Source organism: Poromitra crassiceps (genome assembly GCF_964638095.1).
Source record: "Poromitra crassiceps genome assembly, chromosome: 29".
In the NCBI taxonomy this organism is placed as follows: domain Eukaryota; kingdom Metazoa; phylum Chordata; class Actinopteri; order Beryciformes; family Melamphaidae; genus Poromitra; species Poromitra crassiceps.
Window position 1 is genome coordinate 7,385,577 of NC_139641.1, and position 13,529 is coordinate 7,399,105.

The window sequence follows — 13,529 nt, forward strand, 5'->3', positions numbered from 1 at the left end:
AACTGAAGGACTATCGAATAATGTCCTCTTTGGTTCCGCTTAAACTGGTGTGAACACGGGCTGGTTCGCCAGAAAGCTCCAAGGTTCTGAGACTCCAGAACGGAGCCGGAGCCAGAACCAGAACCGTGTCCGTCTGAAAGCGGTATAAGAGAAACGTTCCACTTTCAGCAGCTGAATGTGAAAACAGCCTTCTAGTGTCAGACTCTGCACAGACAACGTTCTGCACAGTGAAGCTCAGACATACAACTGAAGGAACAAGAAGACAAACAGGTTTTTGACTTTAGGGGGTCTTTAACTGACCTGGTGGTGGTGGTCTTTCCCTCCATCTTCTGACTGTCCCACACCTTGACCGTGCTGTCGTTGGAGGCTGTGGCGAAGATGGCGTGCTCGTCTGACACGCGGATGCGGTTCACGGCAGCTTTGTGCTCGTGGAGGTGAGCCACCAGCAGCCCCTTGGGGTGCCACCCTGTACCACACACGCACGCACACACGCACGTGCACACACACGCACACCACACACACACACGAACACGACGAACACACACACACGTGCACACACACACACACACACACATACACACACACACACGCACGCACACACACGCACGCACACACACACAGTACATCACAACACTATACGAAGATTGCACTGCAACTAGGGCTGCACGATATGAGGAAAAGCTGCGATGTGCGATAACACTGTTCAATATTGCGATGACGATATGACCTGCGATCAATAAAAAAATGCTATAAACAAAAATATTAATGGGTAGGGGTGCTCAGATCCGGCTAAGCCACGATCCGATCCGATTCCGATTCCTGGGGTCACGATCCGATTCCAGAATCGATTCTCAATTCCAGAATCTATAATCAATTCTCAATTATGTAGTTTTATATTGCAATAACACACAAAGGTAAATCTAGGACAGAAAATGACAAATGTATTAATGCTGAACTTCAAATTCAACTTCTGAAGTATTACAGTCAGGGCCTAAATTCATTTAGCAAACTAGGGGGGAATTCCCCCCTTATGTTCTTCAGATAAGATGGATTTATAGGCTGGGGGGGATCTGTAGACTTTGAGAAGGATTTATAGATTTTGGGGGGAATACATTAACCAGAGTTCTTAAGTGCAAGAGGTGGTGGCACCGTGGCAGTACAGTACACAAATGACATGAACATTTGGACACTTATTCAGCCGGTATCTTACATGTTGCGTTCAGGTGCACTGTAAAGAAAAAAAAAAAAAAATACAATACGAAGAAGAATCGATTCTTGGGAGTTTGGAATTGTGGCATTAAGAATCGCGATCCTTTCAAGAATCGATTTTTTGGAGCACCCCTAGTGCAAAGGCTCACTTTTATTTGCTGAGCTTTCGGTCTCTAAAGGCCCAATTATACTCCATTTTCATCCGTAAATAAGGGTGTCCGTTTCAAACGGTGTAATCGTCACTGCCCACATACTTCCATGCGTCTTTCACGTTGGTATCATGTTAAGCAATACATCCACCAGTGGGCAGTAGAGAGTCAAATGCATGAGTGTGTGTGTGGTTTTCCTCCGTTGCATGCGTATCTGTAAGCTTTCAGATGACGGACAGAAAACGGACGAAATTAACGCAGAGTACGGACAGAAGGCTCTGTCCGTCTCCGTCTCCGTCTTTAAAGTTGAGTATAATTGGGCCTTTAGACCTTCATCAGAGCATACAACATGCTATGCTCTGATGAAGGTCTAAGTGTTTGTTCACACCAGGCGCTTAACAGAAGCAGAGCTGAAGCTAAAGCCACGCTGAAGCTGAGCTCATGCTAACCCGCTCACACAAGAAGCACTCTCTTTTCCTCAGCGCCTCGCCTGGCGCACCTTGACCCCGCCCACAACTTCCATTGACTTCATGCCTGGCAGCTTCACGCTTGGAAAATAGAACTGAATCCTGAACCATCGCTTCAGCGCAACTTGATACTCATACAACCCCGCGTAAATTTTTTTAAAGTCCCTGGAAACCAAAATCCACAAAAACCTTCTAACTATTAAACGTAGGGTCTTATGTGAGTAATTGTGTGCCTCAGAAAGTAGGAGACATTAGTTTCAACCCAAAGCCCCAAAATCGCCACTTTTCTACAAGGTCTGGATTTCCACTTCCTCATTGAAGATGATTGAAGAGAGCGGTGCGCGCGGTGCTAAAATGAATGATCTTATCACGTCATAAGATTTAATCGAATCACACACATGCACGCACGCACACACACACACACACACACACACAGTAGCGCTGTGCACTCGCAGCGGCAGTCTCTCTTCCTCTCTGTCAGTATGCGCCGAGCAACGAGCGAACACGAACACACACACACACACTCCATCGCTCTTTCCTTCTCTCTCTCTCTCTCCGTTTCCCTCCCTCTCTCTCTCGCTCTCTCTCTCTCGGAGGAGAAGACCTGCACGCACACACACGGGACACGCCCACACAGTCCGCGGGACTTTTGTCATGACTGTCAAACCTAAATTTATATACTTTGCGACGTTCATCATCGTTCAAATTTGGCTGGTGGCTTATTAACATAGGTTCCTGTGAAATGCTAAATAATAAAAAAATATTTCTGGTTTCCAGGGACTTTAAAAATAAAATACAAACTATCCCTTTACGACCTATCACATTGGTGAATCTCGCCACAGATCTCTTAAACAGTGGAAGTAGTTTTTTTTTGTAGGAGAGACTTTGTGAAGATGGGAAATCAGGCATGTCATGTGACATATGAGAAACTTGTGCAAACCCATGTGCTGCTGGCTTGTGGCTGACTGCAGCACAGACATTATAATGTTGATTGAGGTTGTGTTTATAAGTGGAATCAACCGCTTAATGTTTGAAAACCAGCAGACCAAACTCGGGTTTCCATGGACCAAGGCTGAGGTTGAAACATTCAACATACTGTGGTGTTATATCCATGCCATGGTATTGCATTTTCCAACAATGACTATTAGGGGTGTCACGATACCCTCAGTTCACGATACGATACAATACACGATATTGGGTTCACGATAACGATACGATATTTATTAATTTTTTTACAAAACTTGAATAATGAAAATATATGACTGGAAAAATAGTCTTTCATTTGAAATGCAAGACAAAATGCAAAACAAATGCTGTTTGTTGGAAATTGTTATTATAATAACTAGAAAACAACATGGAAGATAAGGCTTATCTTGCAATAATAATGTGTCACACTGTCACAAACTAAACGTTTGTTGCATGGTAAAAGAAAAAACAACTATTCAATCTATATCTTAAATAACTTATGCAGGCAACGAGCTGTGTATTGTGTAGGCGAGTATCTTCACATTTAATTGTCATCCTCTAAGACAGGGGTTCCCAACCTTTTTTGTGCCAAGGGCCGGTAGATGCATGGAAAAAAAAGTCGCGGACCGGTTGTCAATTTTAATGGTTTTAGTTACATATATATTTACTCACCAGGTGGCGACAAAGGGTAAGTAAGAGCCTTTTGTGTTGTACTGTATGTAGCCTATACAGTATTAAATACTGTATAGGCTACATTAGTTAAAACAAAAACATAAATTTTATGTTTTTGTTTTAACTACAAACATAAATAAACGTCAACTTGAAACTATGTTTCAACTACCACACACAGCCTATAATATTATAGCCTATGTTTATTAAAAAGAAATATCTCTATATATATATATATATATATATATATATATATATATATATATGTATATGTGTGTGTGTGTGTGTGTGTGTGTGTGTGTGTGTGTGTGTGTATATATATATATATATATATGTATAAATATAAATATAAATATATATATATGTATAAATATATAAATATGTATAAATATATATATAAATATATATATTTATATATATAAATCAACTTGACTGTTGTGAAAGATAAAGTGTGTTTGTGTTACCGGGCGGAGGGGGCTTGGTCTCCCACTCGTTGCTCTCCATCATGTGTTTGGCCATGCGCTCGGCGCTGCACTGCTCCCTCTTCTGCTGCAGCAGCTGCTGGAGCTCCGCCCTGCAGGTGTTGAGGCGGCGCTGGTGGGCAGGGCCTCCCGACTGCACCGCAGGGGGCGGGGCCAGTGTCTTCTTGCTCTGACTCACCGGCCCGTCACCACCCCCCTGCATGGGAACAAAGCCTGCATCAGTTCACTGACCACTCCCTCAAGGATTTATTTTGGGTGATTGTTAGGATCAAAAATGCTTGATTTTGCAGCGGCTTTTCTGGGTAAAATTGGGGGAACTGACAAAAATTGCAAGTTTAATGTAGGAACCTGTTTTACACAATCTTTGCAAATATTACGGCGATTGGTTGAATTTGTATTAGATTTTTACACTAATTATTTTGCGATCGCAAAATCACAATTTCCTGGAGAGACTGACTGACTCGTGCTGGGTAGTGACAAGGACCTCAAGATACATATTGCCATATATTGCAATACTTGACATAATTTACTGACATTTTAAAAATAGAGCTGAAAATACAACATGCTGTATACCACCCAGGTATTGTAATAATATGTACATCACATTATATCACATTATATTGATAACTCGGACAAATTGAGTCAAAACTATTTAATAAAAAATGTCATTCAATTTAATTTCAATTTATTAGAACACTATTTGCAATAATTTGTAAACACACTTGCACACTGTGTTACTGAACACTGACATTTTTCGGAAATATCAATAGAGTATTATATAGTAAAGTAGTAAATATATAGCAATTATTGTCATATCGATTTTATTTCACAGCTCTATCACTGACTGGCTGAGACAAAAAGCTAAACGTTCCGTTACTCCTCCCAGGACAACATGTGACTCTGAACGTGTATTAACGATCAGCGAGCAGTCATGGCCAACACATTCCTGTGCTTCCTTGTAGGGCTGGGCGATATGGATCAAAGATTATATCTCAGTATTTAGGCTGAATGGCGATACATGATATATATCTCTCTATTTTCTAAAAAGTGGGTTAAATGTTCATTTGTAAGTCAAAGCCAGATGTGAGTCATAAGCACTTTTATTCAAACCACATCAAAATAAAACGCAAAGACAGACTATTATTGGTGCTTTCACAAAATAGTTACACAATGAGATTTTTTGATAGATAATCATCAGTCATGTGAATTTAATGACTAGAACAGTCAGGTAAGTTCAGAAAATGACGTCACTTTACTATCATGCAGCCTTTAAAACCAGGAAAAGACAACACTTGCCATATTACAATATAACGATATCAAAAATGGAAGACGCTATCTAGTCTCATATCACCTTATCGATATAATATTTATAAATTGCCCAGCCCTACTTCCTTGTTTCCCTATTGATGCACTTTAGACTCATACTGGCTTTCTTCTTTTTAATTAGAAGACTAATTAGCGTCTGCTAGCTGGCTGCATTAACTCAAAACAACTTGCACTTCATTACCTCCGCCAAGGAGTTATGTATTCGGTGCCGTTTGTTTATTTGTTTGTCTGTTTGTCTGCAGGATTATAGAAAAACTACTTGTCTGATTTTCATGAAACCTGGTGGAAGGATGTAGCATCGGCCAAGGAAGAACGCAGTACATTTTGGAGTGGATCTGAGTCACAAACAAGCCTCACGAACAGGTAATTTGCCCTGGCAGAGGTCTGTACTCTCCGGGTGCCCTTCTACTTACTGTATATGGGCAATACAATGTGGTGTACAATGTAATGTAGTGGTGATGTGGGTGTGGTTACTGTGCTGATGTGGGTGTGGTGGTGATGTGGGTGTGGTTACTGTCATGATGTGGGTGTAGTGGTGATGTGGGCGTGGTTACTGTGCTGATGTGGGTGTGGTGCTGATGTGGGTGTAGTGGTGATGTGGGCGTGGTTACTGTGCTGATGTGGGTGTGGTGCTGATGTGGGTGTAGTGGTGATGTGGGTGTGGTTACTGTGGTGATGTGGGTGTAGTGGTGATGTGGGTGTAGTGGTGATGTGGGTGTGGTTACTGTGGTGATGTGGGTGTAGTGGTGATGTGGGTGTAGTGGTGATGTGGGTGTAGTGGTAATGTGGGTGTGGTTACCGTGGCGGTCTGGGGCAGCACCGGCTCCTGTGACCCGAACATGCTCTTCCACTCCTCGTTCATGTTGGAGTCCTGCTTGGTGTGCTTCCTCACTGCAGAGCAGGGGTACAGGACAGGTTCAGGGAGTGACGCACTCTCACAAAACAATATGAACTACAAACATGGCTGCAGAGCAGGGGTACAGGACAGGTTCAGGGAGTGACGCGCTCTCACAAAACAATATGAACTACAAACTCACTCATTACATTACGACATTTGGCAAACGCTTTTATCACTCACTACATGTGAGGGAGGTTTCCCAGGAAGAGCACGGCCACATGCCGACCAGATGCTGCGATCTCCATCGCTGTTTACAATTACGCTACAAAAAATGTCTTTTCAGATATTTCATCCCAAAGTGAGATTTGGTAACATTGCAACAGCTTATTATTAGTTGACACTCAACAATTCAACTGCTTCACTTTTGTCAGTAGATGTTATTTTAACAGCTTATTAGTTGAGAACCCAAAGGATTCTGTTTTTTCCCTCATTCCACCCACCTGCTAGCCTGGTAAACCAGCCCGTCACCAGGCTACACCCACCTGCACCTCATTCATGAATTTTCATATACAGTTGAATTGTTTAATGCCAACTAATAAGCTGTGGAAATGTAATAAATACTCTGTAGGCTGTAGAGATGTGTACTACAGTAGATTTAACAATAAATAGATAAATAAATAAATAAATGAATAAATAAATGGACATTGGTCATTTTTTGCAGTGGAGAGTGAATTCTTGGGTACTGGGAGGAGACTTGATTAATGTGGGGTATTACAGTAAGAGGAGTGGAGTTTCCTGGAGGCCTGTTCTGTGTAAACGCTTTGCCACAGACAGCAGCTGACTGACAAAGAACAGGAAACAGTACTTTGACAAAGCATCGGAGGTGCACGGCACTTGAACTCAAAGGCTCGTCTGCCTTGGCCAGCTTAAAAAAAAAAGTGGAAACAGCTGTTGCAGATCCGACGCATACAGAAACCGTCCGTGCTCCAAAAGATAAATCTGCTCTGAAAACGGAGCAGAACACAAACGCATAAATGTGATGCGAGTGATCTAGCTATGTAGCTAATACACCAAAATAAGTAATGAACAAAACATGCTCCGACGTCAGCCTCGACGATGGCAACTAGACCTGTACTGTATACTGGAATACTGGATTACTAGTTACTTTCATTTGAAAGTAATAAGTTACCTTACAATATTACTTTCTGTGTAGAGTAACTCGCTACTTATTACACTACTTTTTCATTACTTTTACCAAAACAACAGCAGCAGCAGAATGACATCGCTGCCCCGGAACATCCCGAAAAATTATTTCAACCGCCCTGAAGTCAGTGTAAACAATCCAACATTCTACCGTAAATGTTATTCTTTTGCTTTGTTATTGTCATCTATAGTGGTTATTTGAATAAAAACACACAGTTTGATTAGGAAATGATTGTATCTTTTTTTAAATATGTGCTTTGATTTAATAAAATGTAACTCAATTTGTAACTTGAGTTACTTGACAAAGTAACTGGTATAATATTACTGAAATCCTATAAGTAATAAGTTATATTACTGAGTTACTGCTAAAAGTAATATATTACATGTAATATGTTACTTTTGTAATGAGTTACCCCCCAACACTGGCCATTTCTAAACATGCAGTCTGAACATTCGCAGATGCTACCTGGTTGGTCTGCATGTTTAGCAACAATTATCCGGTATATGCACACTCCCGCGAGCGAACATTTCCACCCCAGCGCCTAGTACAAGGTCCACGTCACTGGCGCGTGACTTCTAACCCCACATAGGATAAGCAATAACCACGCCCTGTGGCGCCGGGATTGGCCAGGAGCAACACTGGAGGGCACGCAGCCCAGCGATTTCATGAACCAACTGAATAGCTCTTGAGAACGGACAACGATTTCGAGAGCGGACATCGAGAGCGGACATTGAAATTAATTATGGTCACCTACCTTCCTTAGCATAATAATAATAATAAGTATAATAATTGTACAATGTAGGCCTACACAATCTACAAAAACATGCAATAATATAAACGGTGTTGTTCACATTCATAGCTCATATAACATAATGTATCATATCGTTAATTTCAAGCTCAATTCTTACCCAGAGAAAAGGTACAGCACTGAAAATGTAACAAGCAATAGTTTTTTAAACATCTTTATTTTAAAAGATGAAAAACCCCAGGTGCTTTAGTCCCAAGCTTCAATGCTCCTGGCCAATCCCAGCGCCACAGGGCGTGGTTATTGCTTATCCTATGTGGGGTTAGAAATCACGCGTCACTGGCAGAGCAATTTCATGAATGAACGTAGTTACTGTGCGTGGCTGGATTATTTGGAAGAGAGCCAAATTGGTGAGTAAACAAGTAAAAGTTGAATCGTTTCTTTTCCTTCATTTGCCAGTTTGAAAATGCAACAAGGAGATGATAGCCTACCGCGTGCATAGGCTATTGCGTGATAAATGGCCGCTATTAACGTTCACGGATATATTAATGAATCATTCGGCATATCAATGAATTAAACAGCAAACTCATTATCAGTGAGTGAGGACAGCCACAGCCAGGTGGGAGAGATGAGAGAAGCCGGAACACACTCCTCTCCATGGACGGGGGCGGCTGAATTGATGCGTTCTTTAAAGTCCCTGGAAACCAAAATCCACAAAAACGTTCTAACTATGTTATTTCTGGTTTCCAGGGACTTTAAAGTGGAAATTCGTTCACCAGAAACACATTTTCGTTCTGAGCTTTTAAAATATGTTTCTACTGATTTTTTCAAAGGTCCCAATTCGTGCAGCTGTAACCTCTTAAAAACGTGTGTCTCTGGTCCATAAAACATGATTCTGGATTAATCTGTCGAAAATATAGCAACCCCGTTTGTTGTGACGGAGTTCTCACTTCCTCATCTCGTCGCTTCCCAAGAATGGCCTGTTTCTATAATATATTCAGAACTAACAGTTCCCATTGGCCGCTGAGGGAGAGCCCGCCCCAGGCTCCCAGCGGCCAATCAGATTAGCGTCTGTGGACCAGCACGCTAGGTTGCGAGTTATCCTTAACTTAACGGTACTACGCTAAAGAGGACATCTCAAAATGCCTAGACTTACCGAATGCACCTCTGCAGTTGCTGGATCACGTACAGTTGGCGTCGCTCCAGCTAGAAGTGTTAATTTTGTGGCTATAGACAAAATGGCGCAGGTAGCTTGTGTGAGAGAGACGCGCGCAGTATGCTTAAGGACCCGCGTGACGTAACATTAACCCGTCTGGGGGAACAGAGCGTTTGGGGGCGTGGCTTGGAGGAGACTGCAGGGGGACGCTGGATAGGGACAAATCAAACACTGGCAGTTCTGAGCGTGTGACCACTCATTACAGGGAGGGCTGACAGCAGTATATATGCATTTACAAGTAAAAACAGCTTTTGCACGGAATGGGACCTTTAATATTTAATCCAACATGGGTCCGTGTATAACTCCTTTGAGAATTGTGAATATCACCACTGTCGTGAGTTTATTCCCCAATGCCCATACACGTTTTAAGCTGCATTGTTTTCTCATCAAGGCAACATCGAGGAAATATTGGCTCATATTTGTGTCCGCAAATGCAGATAGTAGCAGCATGCATGTTGTCTGTTTCAATAACGAATGCATCTGCGTTCCAAACTTGAACAGATTGACGTGCCAAACAAAATAGGCGATAGGAAATCTTGAAAAATGAACTGTTGATGTGAAAAAGTGTGAAAAACTAAATACATTTGAGTTTTGTGATTTCTTTTGCATACATTATTAAATAGGTGCACTGCATACCCAGGCATTTGAACTAAAAGAAAATAAGTCATTTTTGGGTTCAGCTCGACTTTAAATTCAATATTATAGTATTGCCGTTCTCAATGAAAATATATAAATCTGTATGATTAATTAGTGCATGTTATGTTTCTCATAGGATGACTTCTGTATTTTACATGATCTGTGAGTCATGTTAAAAAAAAAAAAAAAAAAAAGTTAGAATTGACCCGGGTCTCCCCTACTATCCTTGCTATACCCACGCCAAATGTAATGTTAGGCCCTGGTGTGTGCAGTGTGTGCGCTGCAGTCCAGCCTGGCAGACAGGGGTTAGAGGTGAGTTTTTTGGGGAGAAAGGTTAGATGGTAACACCGTGTTACTCTCACAGCAAAGCATGCAGTACCACTCCAAGCTAGAGCACATGAAACAGTGTACCAGATGTCATGGCCGTGGACTCTGTGAAATGAATACAAAGAGAGTTAGAACACCAAACAGAGCAGATAGATCCGGGTCTGCTTTGTATCTGTGATGCTACACCGTGGGGCGTCCTGGGGAAAGCACTGCTAGACACTTTCTCTGTTCTCTTGCTTCATTTGAAAGATTTGGTTCCAAAATGAGATGAAAAGGCCGACAACACACTTGACAACATGACAGAGCACAAAAACCACATCACACTACGTTTAGGGAATAGCTGTCAACTTTCTGTCCTTAGGTGACCGAATGAAAACATTTCTACAGACCAGATTTTCTATATTTAAAAAGGGATACATCAATGAGAAACAATTCAGATTTATTTTGCACATGGATCTCACACATATGCGAAAACTGGAAACAGTTTTAGAGACAATGATTTTGTTTGACGCTTATTGAGAGTCGTTTGTTGATTTGAGCTCGATTGTTGCCAGTGATGTCATCAGAAGCCAGTGAATCATTTGGGTTGTATTAATTACAAGTCTTCCGATATGACATCACCGACATCATCAACTGAACCCAAATCAACTCTCAATAACTGTCACACTGTCTGCAAACCTGTTTACAGTTTTTGGGATATGTGTGAGATAGTGTGCAAAATAAATCAGCATTGTTTTTCGGTGAAAATATGAGCCCCCTTTTCCACTGAGGTCCATGCCAACTCTGGTGCTTGAACACGAAGTTCCAGAGTTCATGACCCCTTTCCACTGGTTTGGTCTGGGCCAAAACCGGTCTTGTCCAGGAACTCGAGCCGACCCAACTACTTGGCCCTTCGAACACAGGGGGGCATAGCTGTACAGCAAACAGCCTAATTAGCAGTGGTGTAATGTAACAAAGTATTAATACTTAAGTAATTGAAATTCAAAGTGCCAAATATGCAAACTGAATCTGGAAAAAAGAGTCTCTCCTACTTTGGTCCCTGGTCGTGAAACGACCTGCAGTCCTGTTTAAAACGTTCCATTCCTCTGTCCAGTTTTAAACATGCTCTATCTGAAGTTCTTACTGCAAGCTGCTCCTGCAGTAATGTCTAGTTTTACTTTGCCTTTCTCGGCCTGTAAATTTTGTTTTTAGGCCATATGTTTTTACGTTCTTGATCCTGTGTTATTTATTACCCTTGGATGTGGTATTTTATGATGTATTTGGTTGTCCTTGCTTTTTGAACTGCTCTATAGCCCTGTTTTTATGTTTCCTTTATATGTACTGTAATTATGTTGATTGTAACTTGGCTTGCAACTGCTGCCTTCTTGGCCCGATCACATTCGCAAAAGAGATCTTGTATCTCAAATGTCTTATCTCAGGGGTGTCAGACTCATATTAGGTAGAGGGCCGGATTTGTTCAACTGAGACCTCATGGGGACCAGATTTTTTTTTTTTTACTAAAATCAATTCGACTCATTTACCCATTTACTTCACAAAAGAAATACTGCTGTTTCCATTTCTCTTGAAACTGCCTGCATTCTGTGTCAACCTTTCTCCTTTTTGACAGCATCTTGTTGATTCCTTTGTTTTTTGGTAGGTAGCCGAATGCGCGATTCAATTCCAGCGTGGCATCATGGCGGCTTTGTTTACACCTGGGGCCGGTTGCACCAAGTGGTCTTAACTATGCCTGGTCGTAACTCCTACGTCGGTCTTAGTTAAGACCAGTCTTTAGAGTGGATTTACGCCTGTTGCACCAACACGGCTTACGTCTGGTCTTAACTATGCTGGTCGTAGCAATGCGCGTCCATGTGAATTGTCGGGGAATGCCCTCTGATTGGCCCACAAATGTGCCTCGCGCCGTCACCCACTACTGTATGTGCGTCACTACACCCTCCCTCCTCCCACCCCCTCCTCCTGTAGAAGCCCCTGGGGAAAATGGCGGCGGCGATTAGTGTCAGGCAGTCTGATTGAAATTGAATGTAACGTTCCCAATTCTATGTATTAAATTCTAAAAAAATTAACGGCAACATTTGGGAAGGCTAAGCCACACAACTAGTTAGTTATAATCTTAACATCGTGCTTCAAAGACGGAGAACTGGCTGTGTTACGACGATGACGGTCAAAAAGGTCTCCGCGGAGATCTCTGTTACAGGTAGGCTCTACGCCTCCTCCTGACCAGGCATAACTCTTACGCCTGGGCGTAGTGAAAATAAGGCTTAAGCCGTCTTCGTGCAACCGGCGTAGCTTTTAGGTCGTAAAGTTACGACCAACTTAGCTTAAGACCAGTGTAAGACCAGTTGGTGCAACCGGCCCCTGGTGACCTACTGACATACTTCCTTGTAGTGCAGGTTAATTAACTTATGAATGAACTCTTAGCTTGCTTATTAGCCACACGTAGTTCATGATAATGGGGTGCGAATTTAATAATAATATATATATATATATATATATATATATTTTTTTTATATTCCAAAACATCTCGCGGGCCGGACGAAACCTGCCCGCGGGCCGGATCCGGCCTGCGGGCCGTATCTCTGACATCCCTGTCTTATCTGGTTAAATAAAGGTTAAATAAAAAAAATAAAAAAAATAAAAGTAACCCTCTCACCTCTCTTGTCGTCGAGCTCGGCCTTGGGCTTGACCAGGTCCACCTGGCAGCCGGTGATGCCCAGCGTGGCCAGGTCGATCAGGCCACTGTGGGCCTCGGGGCCCAGGTGGCTGGGCTCTCCCATGCTGGCCCGCGCCTTGTTGCTCTTCAGCATGAAGTCTCTGAGAGCCAGCAGCTTGTCCTCCTCCGGCTCACTCATCCCCTGAACACACACACAGAACACAGCACCTCAGTCACATGAGCAAGACCACCGTGTAGAAATACTCTGTTACAAGTTCAAAGTCCTGCATTCAAACCCTTAAAGCTAATTTATACTAACTGCGGAGTGTCCGGTGTTTGCGGAGCGGAGGCTCTGTGCGGCGCTCCGCACAGGCTCTGCGGAGGGACTGCACGGAGCTCCGCGCTCCAAGTATAGCCTACTAAATTGGAACGATACAGAGAAGACTGGCGTGCGGTCGTGTATTGTTCCAATTTAGTAGGCTATACTAAAATTGGAAGGATACACTGGCCAGCCGGCAGGAAAGTATCGCGGGACTTGACGAGACTTGGTGACCGAGATCACGAATGAGCTAATTTGATCCCTGGGAGACTCCAGGAAACAGCCCCGGGGGAAATATCACTCTGGTGGTTGTTGAGGGATGAGATTAT

At 42.6% G+C, this 13,529-nt stretch overlaps 1 protein-coding gene across 1 annotated transcript in view; it reads right to left on the reverse strand.

The window, feature by feature from the left end:
* The window catches only part of LOC310800026 (phosphoinositide 3-kinase regulatory subunit 4-like), a gene marked incomplete at its 5' end in the record, with an annotated part of 72,920 nt that overhangs the window by 23,825 nt on the left and 35,566 nt on the right, over positions 1-13,529 (reverse strand). The window contains 4 exons of the mRNA XM_083662621.1: positions 301-466; positions 3,925-4,138; positions 6,068-6,159; positions 12,882-13,083. Coding sequence (XP_083518747.1) covers positions 301-466; positions 3,925-4,138; positions 6,068-6,159; positions 12,882-13,083 — 674 coding nt within the window. The remainder of the gene's footprint in view (positions 1-300; positions 467-3,924; positions 4,139-6,067; positions 6,160-12,881; positions 13,084-13,529) is intronic.